Source organism: Vigna unguiculata, chromosome 4, assembly GCF_037176805.1.
Source record: "Vigna unguiculata cultivar grain cowpea cultivar isolate G323 ecotype 2 chromosome 4, ASM3717680v1, whole genome shotgun sequence".
Classification (NCBI taxonomy): Eukaryota; Viridiplantae; Streptophyta; class Magnoliopsida; order Fabales; family Fabaceae; genus Vigna; species Vigna unguiculata.
In genome coordinates, this window is record NC_140795.1 from 44,367,004 (window position 1) to 44,394,100 (window position 27,097).

The 27,097-nt window shown below is 36.3% G+C and overlaps 2 protein-coding genes across 16 annotated transcripts; both read right to left on the reverse strand.

The window, feature by feature from the left end:
- Positions 1–149: 149 nt before the first annotated feature.
- LOC114181823 (uncharacterized) lies at positions 150–16,322 on the reverse strand. The gene is made up of 6 exons (XM_028068400.2): positions 15,565–16,322; positions 15,368–15,455; positions 1,842–3,172; positions 790–1,765; positions 510–701; positions 150–421 (listed from the first exon to the last, which is right to left on the reverse strand). The coding sequence occupies exons 3-6, from the start codon at positions 3,164–3,166 to the stop codon at positions 257–259; spliced, it is 2,658 nt and encodes an 885-aa protein (XP_027924201.1). The 5' UTR covers positions 3,167–3,172; positions 15,368–15,455; positions 15,565–16,322; the 3' UTR covers positions 150–256.
- A 241-nt stretch (positions 16,323–16,563) lies between these two features.
- Positions 16,564–27,083, reverse strand: LOC114181824 (uncharacterized). 15 transcript variants are annotated; one of them, XM_085672670.1, is made up of 15 exons: positions 26,858–27,076; positions 26,643–26,706; positions 24,241–24,343; positions 20,818–21,023; positions 20,498–20,733; positions 20,022–20,225; positions 19,711–19,803; positions 19,519–19,626; positions 19,054–19,434; positions 18,886–18,953; positions 18,717–18,805; positions 18,524–18,591; positions 18,225–18,332; positions 17,871–17,900; positions 16,564–17,080 (listed from the first exon to the last, which is right to left on the reverse strand). In XM_085672670.1, coding segments are annotated over exons 3-12 (1,428 nt in total). In that variant the 5' UTR covers positions 24,282–24,343; positions 26,643–26,706; positions 26,858–27,076; the 3' UTR covers positions 16,564–17,080; positions 17,871–17,900; positions 18,225–18,332; positions 18,524–18,589. The 15 variants fall into 15 exon arrangements, with proteins under 15 accessions (XP_085528796.1, XP_085528802.1, XP_027924209.1 ...); XM_085672676.1 differs by having other exon boundaries at positions 18,717–18,786; positions 26,858–27,075; XM_028068408.2 differs by having other exon boundaries at positions 18,717–18,812; positions 26,858–27,075.
- Positions 27,084–27,097: the final 14 nt, after the last annotated feature.

Below are 27,097 nucleotides of genomic sequence, written 5' to 3' on the forward strand. Positions count from 1 at the left end.
TAACTATTAATATTTGACATTAATTTGTTATTATGACAGGGTCTCGTGAAACGCATTGTAGGTGGTCTTCAGCGAATGATAGACTGCAGAGATGTTACTGAGGGCACAGTTGCCTGGGATCGCACTCATAAGTTATTTAATGTTAGCAATGAGGCCAAAATATATCCGTCCCTTGGCCAAAGGAGTTAGAATTTTATATATTGGTAAAATAATTACAAACTACAACAGTGAAATACTTAAATACAATCAACAAATATCAGTCTTCCATAAGATCTACATAACTACGATCCACTATGTGTAAATCTAGGAATGCTTGCATCCTATCTCTATAAAATGATGCCCACCCTTTTGCCTTTGGGTAACAATTGCTAGATGATATGATATCCACTGTCGGTAATGGACAGCCTTCTTGTAGACGAACCTGTAAATACGCAATTAGTCAATAGAGAAATAAAGTTATTTATAAAAATAATATACATATATATATATATATATATAAACATATATACCTGAACAAAATGAGAATTGTAAACATGTCCGATACAAATTAGTCGATGTTGACTTTGCGAAGTAGGTGGGGATGTACGAAGTGGGAATATAGTCAAATTCTGAACTGATGACAAGCACACGAGAATTACATTATACCGATTAGCAATCGCATACCCCATGTCTGGTATAGTCATCCACTTGTCTCGATTAGCCTGTATATAATTAATTAGATTATAATAAAACAAAATCATAAAAAACTTGTAATACATAAATTTGAACAGTGGTGTATAGAAGTTGTACCCCTGATGGTGATTGAACTAGCAAAGACTTTCTCAGTTCTTCCAGACGATCATAGCCTCCAACTAACGTTGCATATTCATCTCGCCATTGGCTAAGTTCTTTGTATAGATCATGTCTAATTAGAGGCCACGACTCCTCACCCATACCCAACAATGCAGCAATGCATCTATATCCACAATGACCGTCCGCCACAACATCGACAACATCGAGTATATATGGATGAAAAACAGGATTGAACTGTTCTAGCATGGGTATTACTTTCTCTTCAATTACACGTTTGCTCTTCGCCTTGTTTTCTGTTTTTGCAACAAATGTGTCTTGTCTTGAGGACTCTATGAAGGCGTCCACATGCTCAAAATAGGAGGGATCACGTTTGGTTGACTTCTTTGATCTATGACTCTTAGCTGCACCTTTCGTCTTAACTTTACTCGGTGGTGGTAACATCGATGTCATGCAAGGGCTAACTATGTCAAGTAATTTATGTTTTATGGTCACTTTTCCTGCAATATCAACTTCTTTGAAAAGATTAAGCAGTAGATCAACCTCCCTCTGAATAGATAATTGCCCTTCAGATTGTGAAGACGAGACATTGGAGAAGCTCAACCTAGTCCACATGACATGAATTTCTTGGAGAGGAATAATCCCAGGATCATATCGTGCTAATTCACACGCACATGGTAGACCATAAGTTTGTCTGAGAATGCAGCCACAACGACTACTATCGAATCCAATCTTCTTTACTCTTTCCAACTCTGGAGCAAGGAGTTCTAAGGCACATCTAGAAATATTACCCACTAATCTTCTATAACTCAATGCCTTGTAAGAGTCACTGATCAGATTTATACTTCTTTCAAAAGACGCCTTAATTTCGTTGTGTTGCAAGATAATAACGTTGTGAATTCCATCCCAACACGAACAAAGGTCTCCCATACTACTTCCAAGAACTTTCTTCAGACTCCAGTGAGCAGACTCAACCCTAGTACAATTTATACAAGGAAATCATATAAACCATTAATAAAAAAAAATTAATTAATAGCAAAATACAAACATACCTGTTTGATGTTGTATTCCCCAAATGCATAACTTTGTTCGTCCATGCCTTCACAAAGAATTTCTTATAAGGAATGATCCACGAGTCGTTAACATATTCAAAGAATACAGGCCATGGCTGGCAAACAAGCTGAAGACGATGAACACACTCGTTGAACTTTAATTCATCTTCACAGTCCATGACATTCTCCCAGGCTTGAAGTACAACATCCCATGCGTCAACAGAATTTACTAACATTTTGCACTTTGCCTGCACATTTTTTTGAATGTGGAAACGGCATAGAAGATGATAACACTGAGGGAACACCATGCCAACAGCATTCATTAGAGCAAGATCCCTATCAGTTACAATGACTTGTGGACCACCCTCGGACGTCATAAACAGACCTCTTAGCCTTTCAAGAGCCCAAATGAAGTTATTTTGCTTCTCACTAGATAAAAATGCAAAAGCGGCTGAGAAAGTTAATCCTGTTGAGGTCACACCAACAATCTCAAGTAATGGCAACCGATATTTGTTGGTTTTATAGGTACTATCCATTAAGAACACAATATTGAATGAATTTAACAACTTGACAGCATCAGGATGGGTCCAGAACAAATCGCTAACCACATCTGATTCATCAACACATCTACTAAAATGGATGTAGTGATCACGTTCCAACATCAACATTAACTGTTGTAACTCAGTTCTAGAACCTCTTATTGAACGTTTGTACCTATATCTTGCATTATACACTTGCTTCATGGTTGTAACATTAAACTCATCTTTTTCTTTCAGGGTGAGAAGTATATTTGCAGGTTTGACTTGACTTTTAGTCATATCAACAAGCAATGAGTGTTCAGTAGACTTCAACCTACCAGCATAGGGGTGACCAACTAGAGTACATGACACATCGTGATTATGGTAACCACATTTTACGTTCAACACCCATCCCTCCCCTTGAGAGATGGGTCTCCCTCTCAATCTAAATGGACAATCACATTTTCTTGTCCCAGATAGACTCGGTTCTGCATCAGACTTGTATTTTCTATATTTTCCACCTCTTTCACAACCTAATAATACATGGGTTTTTCTTCCTGGTTGTCCATTATATTTATCTGATCTTAAAATAATGACAACAAATCCAAGATTATAAGCAACCCCTCTAACCCACTTAATCAAATCTTCACGTGTTGGGAAAATATCATCGGTTGTAAAATGAGATGTATAATCTTGTTCGCAGATATCATGAACAAAATCAGAAAAGTCTGACATGAGACTACAATTTACTTGAGAATCCGCTTGAGAATCCAAAAAACTCAAATAACTAAATTCATGATCTTCCATGATGAACTACAATAAAAATAAAGTATTTTAATACGTAAATTACTCACATAAGAATATTAAAAATAAATGCAATTAAAAGAAATGCATAAAGAATGAAAGACGAATCACATAAGAGAAAAACACTGAATGCAACATGTATTAAAATTGGAAAATGCTCATATTCATATCTGATTGCATAATTTAGGTTATAACTGATTGCATAATTTAGATTACAAAATTCACCCGTATAAATTCACTCAGATTAAAAATTCACCAATAACACAACATACATGTATCAACATTCAATACAGTTTCCATTTCATATATTTCTCAAAAGGATTCGGAAACGGCATACACTTTCCATATCAAATCCATTTCAAAAATTTGTGAAAAAGAATCCTCTCTTAAATTAACAACTTAGAGCATCCCACAACGAACATTTAAAACGGATTACACAATCCGTTTCAGAGTATAATGAGACGGATTGTGTAATCCGTTTCATAAAAAAATTTGCAAATATGGCTGATGGGGAAGTAGGATTATATGGCTGGATCTAACATGTTTCGTCAATATTAGACTCTTATGTAATATTATTCTGCTATATTGAGTACTGGGGAACAAAAAATATGTCATTTAATTTACCAGAATCATGCGGACGAGAGCCTATAGTTTCTGGAAAATGGGCAAGAGGAGGCTGTTCTTGATAGACTACACTTACGTATGCTCCGGGGGTCTTTCTTAGAAGGATCTTACTCATGCGTACTTACTAGTATATTAAGACAGTTGTCTACTCCCATCCTAAGGAAATTAAAAGCTCTTTATTCCATGATTTATGTTAAAAGCTTTCTGTTAAAACTGTAAATTCACTTGTGCCACACCTTAGCTAGAACCGGAACAGTTGTCTTTGCGAGGTGGTATATATGGGCCCTAGATGTGACGCGGTAAGGCCCAAGGGGCAGTAAGTCGACACTGTGGGACACCTGAGACCGAAGTAAAGACAGATGAACTTGAACTCTGGACTAAGGTAATGTTGTAAAGTTTAAATTTTGTTAAAATCAAAATTAATTTTGCTAGCTGAAAGTTTGACTGGATACATCAAACACTGCGCGTATCTTAGACTATATTGCTTGTAGTGGGCATATAGTTTTGAGGTATATTCTAGAGGAGTGCCTCGGCACTTGGGGTCGAAAGATCCCCTTGGCTCGCAGTTGGTGCTTACACGAAGGTCAAATGATTAGTTAGTCGGTTAATTAAAAACAAAACAAAAAATTATAAAACTCAACAAAATCCCCATGTATTCTATTAATAGCTATGAATACTATTATTTGATAGTCTTTTGTTGAATATGCATGTTATATTTGTCCATATCCTGCTACTGAACTAGATGAAGGCGATGATACTAGGATTTTAAATTAATTGTTTGCACTCACTCTCCTCTGCTCTTCTCTCCCTCTCTTCTTTACCCTTCTACTCCCTTCTCATCATGTTGAACTCCCTCCTCTCTAAGCTTTCTTTCAAATCATCCCAACCGGGATCCTCATCGCTCCAAGAGCACCAACCCAGATCTACCTCAAACGTTTTCGATGAAGAATTTTGCTTCGAAAACCACAATCAGGAGCTTGACGATTGGCAGCTCCCAAAAATCTCAAACAATGAGATTTACAAACTCGATGGTAGTTGGTTTAAACAAGCCGATTACATCATCAAAACAACTGAAAAACAAATCCCTCTTACTTCTGAGGAAGAAGAGTTCCATCTTTTAGATGAACAAACCCTTAGGAATCAAGCCAAAAAATACAACTATCTCCACATAGGCTGTATTCAAGTAGCTATAAAACCTCTAGGAATAGAAGGTTTAGATTCCTCTATCTTATGCTGTCTTAGGGATATCCGTCACTACAGATTCGATCAATCCCTCATAGGCACCATAGAATCATCCTTAGCTAAAGGACCAATCTTTTTCAATTGTTTTCCCAATCGGACTATTAGTCTTAAAGATAGAAACATCCGAGATGCACTCTATCTCCAAATCCAAACTAAGGGTCTCCAAATGAAACCTGGATCAATCCCCTTAGCCTTGATCTATAGAATTCAATATAAGGTCATGAATTCTATTAGTTCCAAAGTTTACAAATCTCCGGAAATAGGTTCAACCACCCTTTTTCTTACTGACTTTAGTAAGGCTAACGTAGTGGTTCCCACTTCCGTCAGTTGGGATGAAGTATCCCTTCCTGAATCCTGGACTGTGACCAAATCAGTTACATCCGCTCCTAGACCAACCCCTGAGATTAGGGAAATCAATCAAGACCCAGCTGGTGAAGTTACTATAACCTTTAATAGGAGTAGTTCCTTTACAACCACTAGGTCATTAGGATCCAACTCTGTTAGATCTGCAAACTTTAGGACGGCTAGAAGATCTTTCTCTTATGTCCCTTCATCTGTTCGTCTCGCTGGGATTGAAACTGTTTCTCAAATCCCTCGAACCATCTATTCCAATCTGGAGGATGAACCTAAAACAGAAATTCACTCTCCAACCCAATCTGAAATGCAATATGGTTATCATGAATAGGTACACCATAGACAAGCCTACCCTTCAACGTGAATTCTTTTCTGAGGAATGGACAGCTCAGAGAAATTGGTTCGTTGAAAATTTTAAGGGTCAAAAAACTAAAATCGTAGAACTTTTCTACAAATTCCTTAAAGACGTCCAATGTCATGTCTGTTTCTTTGATTGGTTTAATGTTTATTTGTTAACAAATAATATTGAACCTCCTTGGAACATTACAATCTCTCAGGATTCTGAGATCAACACAATCACTGTCTGGCATAGGAAAAATGGTGAGTTAGTTAAGTCTAGACTCCCTCCTTCCAGTAGTTTTTTCATCCCAGGTTTAGGAGATAAATATCTTGCATCTCCTTTCAAATACAAATCTGATGACACCGTAGGCGCCCAAGACATCAAGGCCCTTATGGAACAAAACAACTACACTAACCAATATCTCCAGACCATAGGAGAAAAGCTTAGTGAAGTCAAACCTATCCCTGAAACTAAAACTAAGGACTCCTCTGAATCTGATCCCTTAGCTCAAACTCAGGTTAAACCTTTATTTAAACCTTCCAATCTAACTGAACAAACTAGGCAGAAACTTAGACTTGTTCACCTTGACTGGAAAAAATCTATAGGAGAATCCATCAGTTCTAGAACAGAATCTAGACTTCCTCCTGTAATCGAAGACACTCCACCTGGCAGTAGTACTAGACCAGTTACTCGGAGTACTTCTCAAAAAGAACAAAATCTTAGGATTAACAAATTAGGAACATCTTCCGTAGGTTCAGATGCGGAAAGCCAACCTAATTCTGATTCTAAATCTGTTCTGAGTCTTAATCCTGTAATCAACAAGGCAGCTAATTGGAAGCAGCCTTCCAAACTCTACTACAATCGTGCTACAGCTCCAGACTTGTTACTGGAAGAAAAGAATGGTCAAAGTTTCCGATCATTCAGTGCAAACAACATCTATGAATGGAACATAGATGGTCAATCCGAGTATAACATACTCAACACCCTTCAACACATGACTATGGTCTCAACTGCCTACCAAGCCTCCTTGGATAGCTCTGACCAAACCATTGTCGAAATCTTGACCTCAGGCTTCTCAGGTCAACTTAAGGGGTGGTGGGATAGCTACCTCTCTGATGAACAAAAAGACCAAATTCTCAATGCGGTCAAAACCGATGCTGACGGAAATATCATCACTAACAGGGGCGAACCTGCTCCTGATGCCGTCAACACTCTCATCATGTCAATCGTTCAACATTTCATAGGAGATCCTAATATCTGGCGAGATCGTTCAGGTGACCTCCTATCCAAACTTAGGTGTAAAACCTTAGGTGGCTTTAGGTATTACAAAGATACCTTCCTCACTAGAGTTTTCACCCGAGATGATTGCCAACAACCTTTCTGGAAAGAAACCTTCCTAGCAGGACTTCCTAAATCTTTAGGAGACAAAGTTAGGGAAAAGATTCGAACCCAGTTTAATGGCGAAATCCCTTACAATCAGCTTAGTTATGGCCAGCTCATAGCTTACATCCAAAAGGTAGGTTTTAAGATTTGCCAAGACGAGAAGATCCAAAACCAATTGGCCAGAGAAAAAGCCCAGAACCGTAAGGATCTAGGTAGTTTTTGCCAACAATTTGGACTTCCTTGTTCAGACAAACCTTCTGGATCTAGGACTAAATCCAGAAAAACCCAGAGGTTCCATAGGTCCAGAACCCAGGATAATCATCCGGTTAAACCTCATAGGTCTGGCCAACAATCCCGGACTAGAACTAAACGATCTAGTAACCGCCAAACTCAATCCAGATCTGCTAGACCCTCGAAATCAAAGTCTACGCATATCTCCAACCAATCCTTTGACAAGTCTAAAGAAAATAGGACTTGTTTCAAATGTGGTCGGCAAGGTCATCTTGCCAAACATTGTCGTATCGTCTCTTCCATTGAAGAACTCAATCTCGAAAAGTCAAAAACAGAGGAACTTCTGCAACTCTGTTATAATCTCTCTGAAGAAGATTGCGATGAATCTTCTGGAGAAATCCAAGCTGATGATGATCTTTCATCATCCTCTGATGAGAGTTCCGACTCTCCTACAATCAATGTTCTTCATAATGATGAACAAAATCTACTTATCGATACAATCAAATCCATTCAAGATCCTCATGACCTGGAAGAGTATCTTGATAAACTTAAGATGATTCTTAAAAGATCTGATCCTAGCAAGCCTAATTCAAGTAATAGGTTCGTTAGTAATAAGTTTGACCTTACCCAAACTCTAAGACGTTTAGAAAAATCTACAGCCAAGCCTGTAACGATCCAAGATCTTCAAACTGAAATTCATCATTTAAAAGATGAAGTTCGAAACCTCAAAAATCAGCAACAATTACATCAAAATGTAACTACCCAAATCACCGAAATCCTCTCTGATCATACTACTGATAATGATCATATCAAAACTACTAGTTCCAATCCTAGTAGTGATTCTGAACCTGTTAATCTGTTTGCAGCGCTTATCAACCGTTGCACAATCCAAAAATTCTACATTCCAATCCATATTCAAATCGGAAGTTTTTCCCTCCAAACTGTCGCACTTTTCGATACTGGTGCTGACTCCAATTGTATTCTCGAAGGACTCGTACCGACGAAATACTTCCATAAATCTTCTGAAAAACTTCGAACGGCTGATGGATCACGCCTGAAGATTCAGTACAAACTCCCCTCGGCCATAATAAAGAATGATGGTCTCCGGGTTGAAACCCCATTCCTCTTGGTCAAAAATCTTTCGAATGAAGTTATCCTAGGAACTCCATTCATCAAAACTATTTTTCCAATCACCATTACCAATCAAGGTATCTCTACCCAGTATTTGGGTAAAACCATCCTGTTCAAATTCTTGAACAATCCAATTCATCGAAGCCTCAATCCCATAGAGGCCAAACAGAAACAAATCAACTTCTTAAAAGATGATCTTTCTTTTGAGACAATCAAGAGCCATTTAGCAAAATCTTCCATCCAAACGAAGATTTCTAATCTTCATTCTCGAATTCAGAACACAGTTTGTTCTGAGCTCCCTAACGCTTTCTGGGAAAGAAAGAAGCATATGGTTGATCTCCCTTATGAAAAGGATTTCAACGATAGGCTTATCCCAACCAAAGCCCGTCCAATCCAGATGAGTCTTGAACTCGTCAAACACTGTCAATCTGAGATTAATGACCTTCTGGCAAAGGGATTAATCCAAAAATCTAAAAGCCCTTGGTCTTGTGCAGCATTTTATGTTAACAAGGCTTCTGAAATCGAACGAGGATCTCCTCGCCTCGTCATTAATTACAAACCACTTAACCAAGCTCTCCAATGGATTCGATATCCAATCCCAAACAAAAAAGATCTTCTTGGACGACTCCATTCTGCAAAGATCTTTTCCAAGTTTGACATGAAATCTGGTTTCTGGCAAATTCAGATTAATCCCAGTGATCGTTATAAAACGGCGTTCACTGTCCCGTTTGGTCAATTCGAATGGACCGTCATGCCTTTTGGGCTCAAAAACGCGCCATCCGAATTTCAAAAAATCATGAACGACATCTTCAATCCCTACTCCAATTTTTGCATTGTCTATATTGATGATGTCCTCATCTACTCTCAATCGCTAGATCAACATTTCAAACATCTTGAGATTTTTCTCAAAACCGTCCAAAGAAATGGACTTGCCATTTCAAAGACTAAAATCAATCTATTTCAAACCAAGATTCGTTTCCTTGGTCACAACATTCATCAAGGAACTATTGAACCTATCAATCGGGTCATCGAATTTGCTGACAAATTCCCCAATCAAATCCTTGACAAAACTCAACTCCAGAGGTTTCTGGGTTGCTTAAACTATGTGGCTGACTTCTTCCCTCAGCTCAACAATGTCATTAAGCCTCTCCATGATAGGCTTAAGAAAAATCCTCCTCCATGGACTGATGTCCATACCAACATCATCAGACAAATCAAAATCCAAGTTAAAGACCTTCCCTGTCTTTATCTTCCCAATCCAAACCTCCCAAAAATTGTCGAAACTGATGCCTCAGACATAGGTTATGGTGGCATTCTCAAACAGCGTCTGCATAATTCTGAAAATTGCATCGCTTTTACATCAAAACATTGGAACAAGGCACAACAGAACTACTCAACTATCAAAAAAGAAGTTCTGGCCATTGTCCTATGTATTTCAAAATTTCAATCTGATTTACTCAATCAAAAGTTTTTAATCAGAGTTGATTGCAAATCTGCTAAAGACATTTTATTAAAAGATGTTAAAAATTTAGCTTCAAAACAAATTTTTGCCCGATGGCAAGCAATCCTAAGTGTTTTTGATTTTGAAATTGAATTTATCAAAGGCACTTCAAATTCTCTTCCTGATTTTCTTACCCGAGAGTACCTTCAGGGAAATTTTCAGGTAAAACACCCATTATGGGACCAAAAGTCAGATTAAAGCCTAAAGGCAAAGCAAAGGTCAAAACCACTGACCAAACATCTCCTTCCTCGAAGAAGGACCAATCCGGGCTTTCAGCCCAAAAATCTGGGTCTCAAACCCAAGCTGAGTCATCAACTCAGAAATCCCCAGCGGAGCCTTCAACTCAGCTAATAATCTCTGGAACCACCCAGAAAACCTATCCATCAGATTATGCTATGGCCATCCCCACTCTTCTTGCCTTCCAAGATCAGGGTCTGACCAAGCTCCCCAGCCAAAGCTGGAAACAAATCTTCGGAGAAGAACCTGATGATCTTCCCAAAAATCTGAAGGACATAATATCTTCTTTAGCCCAGTCTAAAGTTACCCTTCACCCCAGACAATCGGGAAAACAAATAGTTTCCCAAACCCAACCAATTTCTCAGAAAAAACCCTCCATTTATCATGTGAAAGACTCGTTCCTTCCCACTGTTCAAATGGAACCTGAGTTCTGGGATTCGAATCCCTCAAAAGTTTGTTCAAAAGTCTTTCCATCCGGATTTTTGTTCAAACCCAATCATATAAATAAAACCCAAAGGTTTTATGAATTTATCTTGGTAGACTCTAAGTCTGTTGAGATAAAACATCATATTGATAAGTCGGATAGTGAGAATATCACCCATTCGACTATCCAAATTTTAAAATTTTTGTCTTTCAAGGATTTTAAAAACAATCAAATTTTGAAATTTTCCCAGCCTTTTGACCCGATCGGTTACAACTACTGGGATTATCAAGCAGCCTGGACTAATGTCTTTTGGCTTTCAAACAAGACTGGTAAACATTCTTGGTTGATTTATTTCAAAAAGAATGTTCGCTATTCTTTTCCCCAATGGTTCTCTAACTGGTGGGACTCATGTGGGCCAATCCAAAAAATCCTTCCTGACCCAGTTCTCGAAGGTTTTAATCAGTTCAAAACTCGATTTGGAAATGAGACACCCTTCCATGTTTCACTCCATTTCTTTTCAAAATTCTCGCTTGCCTGGATTTTCGCCTGGCAACACCAATTTCGGAAAGATCAATCCTCCAAGTTACTCCCAGTACTTGGAAAACAACTATCCGTCAAATGGTGGGATAATTTTGACGCCACCCATGCAAATGCTCAAGGGGTTTCATCTTGGTTCAAGAAGAACCCTAAGGCCCTCAAGCTTGCCGATCCAGAAACCAGCCAGTTTCTCAACCGGAAAGCCCAGATTGCCGCGGCAATAGCAGCATCAGCTAATGATGAAACATTAGCACAGAATCTCCATCAAATCCTTGGTCTCCTTCAGACTGATTCAGAAGGAAGCTCTTCCAAAGGCAAAACCAAGAAGACATCCAAAGCATCCTCGTCATCTTCATCAGGATCTTATTTCCAGAACGAAGACATGTGCTTCGGCATGGACCTAGAAGGCTCTGGAGAAGAGGCAGTCTCAGAGTAACCAAAACAAGTATTATACAGTATTTTACTGTTCAAAAATACGGTATATACGGTTACTATTCAATCCTGCGGATACGGTACTGTTGCTGTAGCGGAACTGCGGATACGGCACTGTTATTGTAGCGGAAAATCTCATTTTACTGTTGTAATAGTAACTTACTGTTGTAATAGTAAAATTTTGTCTATTTATTCAATCACTCACCTATTGTAGAGGTGTGCAATTTTTGAGAGAGAGTTTTAGAGAGAGAAGCTCCAACTCTTCCCCCCCTCTTGTAAGATCCTCTCTCCTTCAATCAATACAACTTTTTTGTATTATTTTTTTTTTTTTTTTTTAATTAATCTTTCTCTTCTCAACCCAGTCTGCCCTCTCAGTTGGCTCTGCCGCGGTTGGGCTTTAACTAAGTTTATGTTTTAAGCTTTTATTTCCTAGTCTTTATTTTGTTTTATTGTATAAACATTTTGCATGTTTATACTCTCCGCCTTCCGATGATCCACCCATATATATATATATATATATATATATATATATATATATATATATATATATATGCATAGGCCTTTTTTTCTGATGAGATTAGGTTATAATTAATAAATGTTGAAAAATACACACTTGATGTAAGGCCCCATTTTTCCTGCCCCAAAAGTTAGTGGGCTGCCCTACAATATTGGGCCTAAAGGCCGGCCCATAGTATATAAGCCTTAGGTCTGCCCTAAACCTAGGGTACCCTACACTTTCAGAAAAGTTGCCCTTGCCTTGAGTTGCAGCCGCCACCCATCTTCTGCTAGGGTTCCATTGCCGGGAAGTTCTGTTACTCCATGTAAGTGACTCTCGAGTTCGTGCTAGTTCCCTTTTTGTAACCTTTTCGTGATCTGTTGTAAGAGCCCTGGCTAACCCACCTGTCTGGTCCTGTCCCACTCTCACCGCAGCCCTATAGCGCATCCTCGGAGCTGCCGTGCTCGTGGTCACGTAGTAGAGGTCTTCGCTATGTTTTCCAGGTACGGGAAGCTAGAGTTTCAAGTTGAGTCATCATTTGGTCTGTGTATGAGTTTATAGTTGGTTGTACGGTTAGATCCTTCGTTTTGTTGCGTGTGAATAGCTTGCATGTGTTGTTTGGCCGGAAAACATGGCTGTGCAGTGAAGAACAGTGGCGAGACCTGTTAATCTCGCCCAAGCGAGTCAATCTCGCCTAGGCGAGATGAAACGGGGAGCTCGCCTAGGTTTTTTGCGCGAAAAGTCGCCCGGGCGGCTCGCTCAACTTTTGAGCGAGCAGGCAACTCGCCCAAGCGAGAGGGATCTCGCTTAACGTGTTGCCCAGGCCCTGGTTTTCCTTGAGCCCTCGCCTAGGCGAAGGGGGGCTCGCCTGAGCGAGCCTGTCTCGCCTGAGCGAGACCCTTCAGCCTGAGCGAGGGGTTTGGGCGAGACAGCGTGGTATTGGGTTGCATATTTGCTCTCTTGTGCTTGGACTTGTTTGGGTATGACTGCTATGATGAGATGCATGTACTGATGTATGAATATATGCCTAATGGGTTGCTATATGTGCGTGACATGATTCATGAATGATGAATGATGAGTGATATATGTATATATAATGGGGCATGAGGTATGTTTGGCATGATTCATGAATTGCGTACGATGGTTTGGGTATGTTATTGGCATGTGAAATGAATGAGAGGTTCGGTACTAAAGGAACCTGGTATTAATGTGAGACGCAGCCCTGGACTCATTGGGGTGGTGATGATCAGAGGCACAGATTTGAGATGTGATTGATATGAGGATTAAACTTCAAGGGTTGACATGGGATTGGAAAATATAATTTAATATTCTCTTATTGCTGATTCATGAACGTTGGTCCGTGTCAGCGTGTAATTCCTTGGGGTCTCTAGGTGAGACCTCCGGGGTCGCGCTTCAGTGGTCGGGACGTAATTCCATGGCCCCTGCTAGTGGGTGTTCATGGTGGTGCCCCATCAGTATAACTAGGTAAGGATTCAAGGTAAGGTTGCATCCTGACGCTCCGAGGAGCCAGTTAGTCTCACTTAGAGCGGACTGACTCTTGTGGTGGGAGTAGCAGGAGGCCTGAAACTCATTAAGGGCTAACCTAGTGGTGGGAGAGATTTTTGATTCATCGTAACACTGGTAACACATGGCTCAGGATCGAGCAGCTCAGGGTCGAGCAGAGGTATCCACCACAAGTGCAAGCATCCGCTGAATCCGACCGAGTTATACGTATCTGGATGAGTCGAGTCGAGTCGTAGTGTATTGAATGAAGAGTCATAACATGTCTGGTTGCTATGTGGATATGAGATGATGAAAATATATTTGATTGCATGACGAATATGTTGTTGGCTCTAGCTTACCCGTTTCGTTGCATGGTTGTGTTGTATGTGGCTGTTTTCCTTGCGATGATCATCAACTTGGTTGATGGGAGCAGATGGGCGAGGCTCTCATGGTCAACAAGCGAAGGGTGATTCCGCTACTTAGCCATCTGGGCTGGAGTTTTCCTTGTGTCTTATTTAGGGTTGTGGCCCATGTATCTCTTTCTGTATTTCTACGCTACACTCTATGTTGTATTCGTATTCAGCTTTCCTTTGGCATCGTGGTGTGCCCGAGTTTTGTCGGGGTGGTGTTAAAGACCCCAGGACTACGCTACTGTACTTATATTGTGTGACGTTTTCCTTTAATTTCGCTTAATAATTAAATGGGACGTTACACTTGATGTGATATGCAAACCCATGCAACTCTTCCATTAATATTTTATTTCTTTAATTTATTTGATTTTGTTAAACTATGGACTTAATGCTCACTACTAGATATATGAATTTTAATAACATTTAAAAAATGTTGCTAAAACCTAAAAAAATGTTACCATTTGCAAAGGTAACATTTATACACATGTTGTGTATAGTACATGTTACAAAAAGGCTTTAGCAACATTTTTATGTATATTTAGTATCATTTTAAAAATGTTACTAATTAGTGTCTTTACCAACATTAGAAAAATGTTACAAATTTAGTTTTTTGTAACACTTGGAAAATGTTACCAATACATCTTCTAGCATTTAAAAAAAATGTTACCTCTATATATATTCTAACATTTCAATAAATGTTACCAATAATCTTGTTTTGTAACCATTAAAAAATGTTACAAATTGTCTTTTTGTAACAATTAAAAAATGTTACAAATTATCTTTTTGTAACATTTTAAAATTGTTACTAATTTATCTACTTGCTACACATAAGGAAAATTCAGCAATCTAATCTATTTTGCTATTTATTTTTTATAAAATTATGTTAAAACATAGAAATACTAGTAATGTATTGTATTTCTCAAAAGCAAAGCAAGAAAGGTAATTCAAAATATCTGCTCAAGCAAGAAAGGTAAAAGAAGAAATTCAGCACAGATAAAGAACAAAAATCAAACACTTCTATAGCTGACGAAGGATATCAATATCGATAGCCCTAATGATTTATTCTTTATAAACATCTTTCAGAACATTGTATATACAACAACATGCAGAAAAAAAAAAAACATAAAAGCATCAAAAGAAATTCCCTTCGAAACCAATTCTAGCACTCAAAACTAAGGATGACAACAGCAACTAGAAATTCAGAATCGGACACCACATCAACAAGTATAAGAACGATAATCATAAGCAATAGCCAGAAACAAAAGGTTAGAGAAAACAAAAACAGTGTTGTGGCATGAGGGGAATATATATAAAAAGTATGATAAAAATTGAAGAAAGACATAGAAAAAGAGATCATACAACTGGCCATATGCATCTTAATGAGCTTAAAATCCTCCAGTGTGATACCTTTTTCCTTGTCAAGTGTATTCACCATATCCACATCTTCCTGGTCCAGAAGATGCTTGCTGCAAGGTTCATAACCCCAAGAATACCAAATTACAACACAGATGCACACAGAGAGAAAGAAGGAATCTTGGGGAGGAGATGAAACATACTAATGAGATGATGTCCAGAAATTGGCAGCCATATTTCTTCAGAGATGAGCGAACACAGCCAAAGAGAAACCAGAAAACGGTGGACAATCACAGTGCAACTGCAGAGTGAAGCAACCCTGTTTAGAAGAGGAACCCCATTAAAGATTGATCCAAGATTAAATGTTCTACCTTTCAACGAAGAATGAAAAATGAACGAGAATTACACAAAACATGTAATATGTTCTATTAAGCACCTCACCCTGAATAAAAATTTAGACTTTAGCTTTGAGTATACAAAAGAGAATTTCAAGATAGAAACTAGTTTTATATTTAAAAAAAAAAAGAGAGCTTGAAATGCTGAAAATGATTTCGTGAAAACATTCCAGAAGGTCAAGGGACCAAAATCTTTTAGTCTAAATAAACAACTGAAAATTGTGAATGAGATGAGACCCCTAAATGAGACACCGGTTCAGAAAATTTTTTATCATTGAAATTAAATAAGATGCGGGAATTCGTGAAAACCTATTTTACTCTTAAAATTATGAATTGTAACTGTATAAATATCAAAATGGACTTGTATTAATTAAGTGGCATACAAAATATGTAAATAAAGACAAATATTACTATCACTGCTCGTGATATGTAAATAAATAAACTGACGAAGATTGAGGCATAGATTGATATGTAAATAAATAAACTGACGAAGATTGAGGCATAGATACTTCCCGTGAACCTTCTGGAAGTTTTGATTGAGAGCCCAAAGGATGTTCTGGTTTAGCCTTGGGAATGTTGGCATATGAAACAGGCTTCACATTGTTTTGTTGAGTTAATCCAGCTGCATTAGCTTTCAGATTCCTGCCCAAAACAATCATAGCCTTTTAAGGTAAGTTCATTTTGGAGTGGGGATAAGATGTAAGAGAGGTTGTGAAATACAAAGGGAAACAAGCCATTATATTTTAAAGAAATATTTAAATCAGCACTTATCTTAATTATTAAAGGAGAGGTAAAGTGATAAGATACTTTTGAAAAAGTAACTTGTCATAATCATGTGACATTCAGGTGATCTTTCAATCTATTGCAGTGTACATGAAATCTGCTGAACACTATTCATCCAATCCTCTCACAATGTACTCATCCACTAATCATCACATCCAAATTGCACAAATTATCACACCACAAATTTTTATTTCATCTCTTCCTACAAGGCCTAATCCTCACAAAACCCACCCAGAGCCATGGAACTTCCACAAACAGTGGATCAGTGGAAAATTACTTTCAGGTTGAATCAAATTACTTGGATTAATTGGCTCCAGCTATTCTTTCTTTTCTATACAATGTAACTCCAAGAACCTGCAACTGCAATGACATTGAATCTCTTAAATCTTCCCCCTTATATCTACACCAAGTCACAAAGCAGTCTAGTTTGTTGATGAGACGAGTGATGAAAAAGACATCACAATGATTGAGCTGAATTTACTCTCCGAAGTTTTTTTCTGGGTTTAGGCATCACTTCAACTGGAATGATGTACTCCATGAGCTACATGAAATGAAATTAAAGAACATAGAGATCAGATTGATAATCATCATATAAAAAAAAGATAACACTTGTTATATCAGTACACATAAGGTTTCAAACTTGGTTATATCATTTTTCTGCTATTACTACTTCTTGAGGCCATTCTTGGTATATAAATTATATAGATCTGTTTCTTCAAAAAAGAAATAAGAAACTATTAGGCTAGCAAAACATGAAGATAAGAGACTATTTCATCACAAGAGATGTTATATAGAAATTCTGCTAGTGAAGATTATAAAATCTAGGCACCGAGTTCATGAAAAAACAACACTTCACTAGAAGTTATACAAAGATTCCCGTAGATATCATAAACAGCAGATTCAATACATTGGTATGTATAAAGTGTAAGTTAAGAATATATGAAAGTGTAGTGCAAGTAAGGTAGATTCATTCAATAGGTATCATAGTAGGGACAATGTAGATGACATCACATTTTATTTTATGCTCTGTACAATAGAATTCATGGACACTAGTATCGTAGAGTTTAGTTGATAAGGGCAAGTAAATAAGTTCAAGCAGCAGAAAAGAATGACTACAGACAAAACTAATCCCAAAAGAGAGTATAGATTGCAATTAAAACACGGTTTAGTATAATTCTTATCTCAAACTAAACTTCTGTCTAAGGTTGTCTAAGGTTGAATCCATGTTTCTAAGAGGAAAAAAATAAATAAATATAAGTTCTATTCTTTAATGAATACATGTCAATTCAATACAGTTTCAAGTATATCAGATAAAACACTAAAGAGCATACTTGCTTTTTCCTCTGCCTTCTCATTTCAGCCTGCATTCAAGACCCAATATTTCAAAATCCAATAGAACAATTGAGATTGAAGACACAAAAATGTAAAAAATCTTCAACCACAAAACAAAGGTTTACAACAGACAGGACTCAAATTCACAAATAGGGTTTATTAACCTAAGGGAAGTTTCAAACTTTCATCAGTCAAGCTGGATGAACATTATATTCTTTGGCAAAAACAAAAGGAACAATTCCCTGAGGTAGAGCTGCCTGCCACATGCAAGATCATGATCATGCAAACTATTTACCTTTAAATGACCTGAAAAGTAGAAAAAAAAATAAAAAAAATATTAAAGGGAAAATGACCTGAACAATTGTGACTTTGAACAGTGTGCATCTTAATCCTATCAGAAGAGAAGCCACTGTCATGAGACCCACATGCTATCATGCTCGATTGTGATGCCATAAACACACCTGATACCAATCTCCATCAACAAATATACAAAATTTATACCCTTTAATGCAATTTTAGAATTGCATTTTGGATTTTCTCAGTTCTTTTCAAAACTCATCACATCAAATTAGTACTTTATAACCAGAAACCATGGATTTTTGCTTTTACCTGAATGTAGACATCAAAACTACAAAAGTTTGAGATAATTTACCTGAATGTAGACATCAAATATGCGCCTTCCTAGGCTGTTATATGTTTGATCTTCAGTAAACATGACCTCTGCAAAATGTAGATTCACTTTTATTAAATAGTATTTTAAGGTTTTCCATCTCCATGAACGTGTTTTCATAAAATTCTATTGTTCCTTCATTCTCAGAAAGGTTACAATCTATATATATCCTTACAATAGTATGGCTTGACCTCAACACTAGAAATCCAGGTCCTCCTCGGGAATTTCAACATCCATAGATTCCTCTGGTAGAAGAGGCATAACCTCAACACTAGAAAAATTAGGCATAACCTCATTAACAAACTAAAAACACAACTAATTGATGTTAGATGTGATGAATTTACCTTTCAACAAGCTTCTTTTGAGCCTTTTCCTCCTTCCGCTTTTTCTTCCTATGAGAGTTAATTTTGTCCTAAATTTGAAGAGAAAAAATGAAACAAATTTACAAGGATGCATATATTTACAATAAACGAACAAACAGTGACCTAAAATGATGTTGTATAAAACCATACCTTCATATCTCTTTCATTTATATTTGGATTCCACATGCTAGAAAATTCTGGAATTGCTACTGTTGGAAAGCATGTCTGCAGCTGAGCCAAAAATGTTTTAAAACCAGTAAACATTTCAGTTTTGATGGCTTCCACTTGTTCTTGTAATTTTACTTGCATCTCCTCTTGCATCTCTACTCTAGCATTCCTTTTGACTTCATCTATTATTTTCTGGATTTCAATTGTAGACTTAGTTCCCCATAAATCTGTAGGTGCAACCCCTTTTCCATATGTGCGTACAGAGCCAGGTCTCTCTTTACCCAAGACTTGGGAAAATAAATCATCCTGAGTTGTGCTTTCCTCTGCTTCTGGGTGTAAAGTAATGGCCTCCTCAAGCTCTGACTGAAAATCAAAGCACATCTACTTAATTTGAAAGAATTATAAGTGTCAAACAAAATTAAGTATAAATGATAGAGATGTTCATACAACAATTCTACTTGTTCCATCCTTTGTCTTATTTCCATCCTTTGGCTTATGTGTCAAAAGGAACATTTCTACACGGGAGGGCTCTTTAGCATCAACATTCTTCATCCTCTATTAAAATTAAAATATGTAAGATTAGTTCAACCAATCTTCCTACAAAAGCACAAGAAAATTGTCCTTAACTAGTTTTCTTACCTCTTCTTCACGAATTTCTGCAAAAGTTTTTGATCCAGTGGTATGGACAAATGTATACTGTGCTCTGCTAATTTTATTCTTCTCACTACGTTCCTTTAAAATAAAAACACCACATTAGCAAAGGAAAATTTTTATCACAAAGTAAGAAAGTAACCCAGCTAAAAGGTAGAAAAAAATATCAAATTTGTACAATTCAACATCTAATTAATATGAGAATTAACATCCAATACCAACAAACAGAAAAAAAATAGCACCTCTATCGCATAAGGAGGAAATAACATAGCTAAAAATAAACTATAAATTACTATTACCTTAGCCATGTTAGATTTCCAAAACTTAAGAAGTATTTTCCACTGTTCAAGTGGAATAATGGATGGTCGATTCTTTAAATTGTACTCCTCCTTCATGTTTGGCTTAAAGAACTTCTTTTTCAAGCGACATTTGTGAGTCCTCCAACTTGAACCAATACTTTGCAAGACCCACTTTTTACCACGTTCTTCTATATCAAACTTTGACTACACCAAAACATATTTGAATTAACATTAATATCAATTCAGAAATAACTTGTGTGTTCAAAATAAAAAAATAGAAAGCAAGTATAAGTTGCTTTGTCTTCATCATAAAAAAATAAATAATGTTATCTTATCTTGAAAATGATCCAAAAATAGTGACAAATTTGTATAGCTCTTAACACTAATATATTGACATTTAATGTTTAATCTTCGTCCAAAATCAATTCATAAATAAATAGAAAGCATATATCAATGATAAGAAAAAAAAATGATACCTTGACTGTTTGCCACATATCCTCCCAATTATCTTTCAACTCTCTCCAAGTTGTGTATGTCAAAGGAGCAATGTGTGCATTCCTAGCCAATGTTCCCAAATAAGAGCTCAAGGCAGCCCTATATTGACCAATAGGTTGGCCAAGAATATTCAGTCTAACTTGAATGCGATCTTCATGACTCAAACCATGAGTCTTAAGACACTTTGTTGAACCCCTTTTCTTCTTGATAACAAGACCTGTTTTAATAAATGACAAAAGAATAATCTTGTTTTTGTATTTTTTTTCTAAAGAATATATATTATCAAGTACTTTACACTTACTATCATCGTTAATCAAATAGGGCGCCAGGGGTGTTAGGCAAGGACTTGATGCTGTCTCCTCTAGCTCATTAAGAATTTCAGTCATTGATCCACTTGGCCATGAAGCCTTACGCTTTTTGGTGTATGTTTGAACTTCTTGATCATTAAGGGTATCTTCCATTGAGCTGGCAGCCCATGAAACTTTACCTCTTGCCCTTATTGTACCACTGTAAAAAAAATAAAAACATAAACAATTTAAATACTAAACTCAATCATCAAGGGACTCTTGTCTAGGTTCTTCTCTTGTTTCTTCTTCATCTATTAAACTTGCATCAATGGTTGTTCCAGGTACATCGTCCCTAAACCAAATATTTTCATCTTCATTAACCGTAAATTGATCAAACATTGGACTTCTTAATTGATCATCCAAGTGCTTTTCCACATCTTCATTCTCTAGATCACCATATATATCAAACAAATCTCTAGGGGTGGTGTTAGTAACAACATGCCAATCATCATTTGGATCCTTTGTATAATACACTTGCTTTACTTGAGATGCAAATACAAAAGGATCATTTTCATAGATCAACCTCTGAAAATTTATGAGTACCAATCCAAAACCATCTTGTTTAATTTGAAACCAATGACATTTGAACAACACAAACTTGAAATGTCCGTAGTAATCCAATTCAATTATGTCTTTCAAAACTCCATAGTAGGTAACATTTTCTACCAACGGATTTTCATCTTTCTTGCTTCTAAACTTGACTGTAGATGAAACAACCATAACCCCTGAATTTTGTGTTTTTCTTTCACGACTTTCAATGACAAACTTGTAGCCATTTATTGCATATGCAGAAAATCTTCTCGCAACTGTATTTGGCCCTTTAGACAACCATTTAACATCTTCACTAACATCTAAATTCCTTACTCGATCTTCAAACCATTCATGAAAAGTAAGACATTGATCGTTAGCCTTATTCCATTTTCTTGTTGAACCTTGACGATTGTGACTGAAAACAAATTCTTCATGTTGCCTACATAAAAAAATTGAATATGCTATATATGTTAAGTAAACTATAATAAAGTGTACTAATAATATGTATTCTCGAGTATGCATATCTTCTTACTTGAGAAATGGTTTGATAGCTTCTGAATTGAATAACACATATCGATGAGCTTGCTCCCATGTAAGAGGATCCAAACTTGTCATGACTCCATCTCCTACAGGACCATCTAAACTCCTTGCTGGTTTATTGAATTTTGTTTGGATATCGTCATCTAAGTACCTTGAACAAAATGTCAAACATTCATCTGCTATATAGCCTTCTGCAATAGAACCCTCTGGATAACGTCTATTACGCACATAGTTCTTTAACTTAAGAAGAAACCTATAAGCATAAAAGTATAAAACTTAAGTACAAATATAAGAAGAAACCTGCAAAATCAAAAAACTATAAATCAAATTACCTCTCAATTGGATACATCCAACGGTAATGCACGGGTCCTGCAATTCTAGCTTCGTATGCTAAATGTATTGATAGATGAACCATTATAACAAAAAAAGATGGAGGAAAAATTCTTTCCAATTCGCAAAGAATCAATGCAATTTCAACATCCAAACATTCAAATAATTCAACATTGATAACTTTGGAGCATAAAATCTTGAAGAATGAGCTTAACTTAATTAAAACTCTTGCGACTTCTTTTGGTAAAACTCTTCGTACTGCTATTTTAAGTAAGTCTTGCATCAGAATATGAAAATCATGACTTTTAAGCCCAAGAAGTTTTTGCTGCTCAAGTTGAACACAATTAGAAATATTAGACCCATAATTTTCTGGAAGCTTCACTCCTTTCAAGATGCCACAAAAGATATCCTTTTCTTTTGATGAAAGAGTAAATCGTGCAGGTGGTAACAAATATTAGACCCATGGATCAACATTATTTCTTTTCCTCTTTTGAGGATTTCCAAATAAATTCTCTTTTTCGCCAATTTTTTCCAATATAGTAGAACCTAATAATGGAACTGGAGCAACTCTAAATTCTTCATAGCCATCAAAACACTTCTTATTTTTCCGCCATTTGTGATTGGAGTCCAAAAATCTACGATGACCCATGTAGCACATCTTTTTACTTTTCGGCAAGTACTTGGACCATGTATCATAGTTACACACAGGGCACGCCAACTTTCCACTAGTACGCCAACCTGATAGCATAGCATAGGCAGGGAAATCACTCACAGTCCAAAGTAATGCAGCTCGAACATTAAAATATTGCTTACTAGAGGCATCATAGGTTTCAAATCCTTTCTCCCATAACTCCTTTAGCTCATCAACTAGAGGTTTTAAATAGACATCTATGCTACTTTTAGGGGAAGAAGGACCTGGAATAAGTAAAGATAACATCAAATAAGGTTGCTTCATGCAGGCCCATGGAGGTAGGTTGTATGACATCAGAACAACCAGCCAAATACTATATTTGCTACTCATTGTCTTATATGGATTAAATCCATCACTTGCTAACCCAAGCCTCACATTTCGTGGATCCAATGCAAAATCAGGATGTAGTGAATCAAAAGTTTTCCAAGCAAGTGAATCTGCAGGATGCCTTAATTTTCCATCATTAGTACGACCCCTCTCATGCCATTTCATTGAATCAGCAGTTTTTTATGACATATATAACTTCTTGATCCTCGGTTTAAGAGGAAAATACCTCAACACTTTGGCTGGAACCGGGGGAGAAACTACCTTGCAAGAAACTTTCTTCTTAAGATTTAGACACCCTCTCTCTTTATATCTTGAAGCACCACACTTGGGGCATTTATCTTCATTCTCATGCTCTTTCCAAAATAGGATACAGTCATTAGGACAAGCATGGATTTTTTCATAACTACAACCTAACTCTTTGATTATGTATTTGCAATCTTGGAATGTTACTGGCAAAGAAGAGTTTTCAGGAAGCAATTCTTTGAGCAATAGTAGTAACGCACTAAATGATACATCGCTCCACCCATAAAGGTTCTTAATATGGAGTAAACGAACAATGATTGATAGTTTTGAGAATTTTTTACAACCCGGGTATGCTTCTTGACGAGCATCACGTACTAAATTGTAAATCCTCACCATTTCTACATCAAACTCTTCGTCTTCATCCAATATGTCATCAAAATCACACTCAGGCATCATGAAAGTATCCTCTAAAAGTTCATCCAAATTATCATGCATATTAGTCTTTCCTTTATCCACTTTTGAAGATCCACCTTCCCCATGAAAAATCCATTTATCATATCTTTTATCAAATCCATCACAAATTAAGTGTTCATACACTTCTGCTCGGTTACTCCAACAACAATTATTACAATTCTTGCATGGACACAAAATTTGATCACCTTGTGCTGCATTACTAAATGCAAAGTCGAGAAACTTGTTTAAACCATCTAAGTACCTGCCAGAAGATCTTGGTTGACACATCCAACTTTTGTCCATGACTCTGGTTTTCTCGTTAATTTTCCTTGATAATATTGTTTCAGCTACTGTTAAGATAATTGCTGTAAAAGACATAATTGAATTAGATAATTGTTTCAACTTTGTGGTCCAAAAAATATATCACTCAAAAAATCAATATAAGAAAGAATTAGTACTATCTTCAACTTAAAACAAACATAAGAAAATCAATTTATAAATTTTATTCTTTATATATTATTCAATTTTTTTATTTTATTTAATATGACACTTAAAATTACATCTAAATTTTGAACAAAATATAATAAACAAAGAAGAAAAAAATCATTGACAATTTTTGGACATCATAAAACGGTCTTCTTATGTGATTGTAGAATAACAAATATGAATTTCTTTTATATAATATAACTTCTTGTGGCTAAGAGAAACTAACGAATAAAGATAATATGAAATCTAAGTTAGCCAAAAGTTAAAACTACAGAAAGAATATAAAGAAAAACTGAGCTTCACAATAAATAATAAGACCATGTTTGGAAAAAGCATCATCCACACTCTGTTTTTTACCATTGATCTATTATATATATATATATATATATATATATATATATATATATATATATATATATATATATATTAAAGACTTAGAAAATATTTTGACACAAGATTTACACCCTTGTCTTGTACCAGGGACTTTTAACGTTGTCCCATTTTGTTCAAGCTATGTGGTTTCTATTTCACCATCACCTCACTTCACTTCACTTCACTTCAGATTTTAAGACTCTGTTTTTTCACATCAACTTTGGTACACAATACTTTAATTTTGCATGATTCAGAGGAACATATAAAGATAGGAGTGGTGGGATGTGTGTTTTTATTTTATTCCATAGTTCATTATCCAAAAGAAAACAACGAAAGGATAGGATTGTATAAAAAAATAATATATAGATGAAGTAATTGTAAAACTTTGGTATGTTCAGTTCTCTTTTTGCAGAGTTTTCTCTCTTCTCTACTCGTTGCCCCACCATTACGTCCTACATTAGGAAAACTTCATTTCTTTGGATTCTTCCTATTTCCACAATGAAAAAATTTATTATTGTGTAGAAAATGATAAAAAAATGACCATTAACTTTATGCCAGTGCATGATGTAATGTAATAAGAACACAAAAAATTAACCAAGTGGGGTTTAATGGAATAAACAAAAATTAACCATGCAACAACGAGGTGATTGAAGATTGGAAAATGAAAGTGGTGGTCCTCTTCAAGAGAAAGATCCCAGTGTTGATATATTTGGGAAGTACACCAAATCGGAAAAAGTAACAAACAAACAATAGGATACACAACTATTCCATTGCTATCTTCCAATCTATTAATTCACACCTTTTATTCAGAAAGATAAACTTCTATATCATGTGTGTTTTAATTACTAAGACACCTTTCAAGCTCTTTTTCAAATTATTAACAGATTAAATTCTAATTGTTATTGTTAATCATTTGCCTTCAGCTGAGAACTAGTACAGTTAGTTGAATTTCTAATCTCGTGATACTTATACAATGTTCATTTATTTTGAACTTCTTTTTGTTATGTGGTCCAGGCTAGTAAAACACTAAGTGCAAGATAGTGGCATGCTACATTTACTCAAGAAGGGTATCTAGATATAGGCAAGACTCTAAGCCGAATCTACCGTGGGGTAATTGTTTTTTATAGTTAAAATGCTGGTTCAATATGTTTGAGGATATGGAAATTAGTCTCTCCTACATTCCGTAATGGTGTACTGAGTGCCATGGGGAACTCTGGCTAGCTGGAAAACATAAGGCTGTCTGTTTTGTACGGTTGAACTGACTCTTGGAATCTAACAACTTTTTGGTATGGGTATAATTTGGTTCTCTTTAAAGCATGAGATTCCATTATCATGGCTGAGATTGAAGTACAGACAACTAATTATCAAAAATAAATCAAGCTGGCCAAGTTCTGCCAACTGCAGTTTTCAAGATATTGTTGATTGGGATAAAATTGAAATTCCTTTTTCCACATATTCTCATATGCATTCTTCTTGTGAAACATCTTCCTCCTTTTTTTCCTGAGTTGAGCATTGATGGTTGTTTTATTAAAATTTTTGAATCAGGGAGTCCATCTATTAGGGGAGAAGTTTGGGAATTTCTACTTGGTTGCTATGATCCCAAGAGTACATTTGAAGAAAGAGAACAAATAAGACACCACAGAAGGTTACAAGCACCAATTCACGCTATGGACTACAAGCCCATACTCAAAGAGAAGCAACAAAATAGCAATCTATAATTCTATACTCATAATGGCAGATCTCAACGTCTGAACCACCAACAAAGAAAGTCATAAATTGCTTTACCGATTGCAGAGATTTACTAACCTTCACAAAATCTTCAAAAATGCAGAGAAATCCCTCCTATTTTGGGATGCTTCACCGATTTGTGCTGATGTGAAGAGAAATTAAAATAGTGAATCAATAATTTCTTAATAATAAAGAGATATATTGAAATTAGAGGAAAAGAATATGAAAAATTTGGAAGATCCATTAGGTTTCGCGAAATTGAAAGAGGTGTATGGGAAGAAGATTTTGAATACCAGAAGATGGAAATGGAAGTCAATGCCTTCAAGAAGCAGGTTGCGAAGGACGAGCAACGATGAAGATGACTCAAGCACTATTAAGGACAGTTTGAAGAAAAATCGTTGAAGATGTTTCGAGCAACACGGGAAGATGTTTCGAGCAACACAGGAGATGTTTTGGTAACACTACGTACGGAAGGTTTGGTTTGAAAAGAAATATACGAGACTTTAGATTGTTAGGTATCGTTACTTTTGATA

Bases quoted from the DNA above. Each gene is read 5' to 3' on its own strand.
- LOC114181823 (XM_028068400.2), bottom strand. From the start codon at position 3,166: ATGGAAGATCATGAATTTAGTTATTTGAGTTTTTTGGATTCTCAAGCG. The intron at 702-789 runs GTACAACTTCTA...AATTATATACAG, and splicing joins TAGTTCAATCACCATCAGGG to GCTAATCGAGACAAGTGGAT. The intron at 422-509 runs GTATATATGTTT...GCGTATTTACAG, and splicing joins ACAATTCTCATTTTGTTCAG to GTTCGTCTACAAGAAGGCTG.
- LOC114181824 (XM_085672672.1), bottom strand. From the start codon at position 24,281: ATGGACAAAAGTTGGATGTGTCAACCAAGATCTTCTGGCAG. The intron at 20,734-20,817 runs GTAAGTGTAAAG...TTATTAAAACAG, and splicing joins CTATTTGATTAACGATGATA to GTCTTGTTATCAAGAAGAAA. The intron at 19,435-19,518 runs GTATGAACATCT...TTTGATTTTCAG, and splicing joins ATGGAACAAGTAGAATTGTT to TCAGAGCTTGAGGAGGCCAT.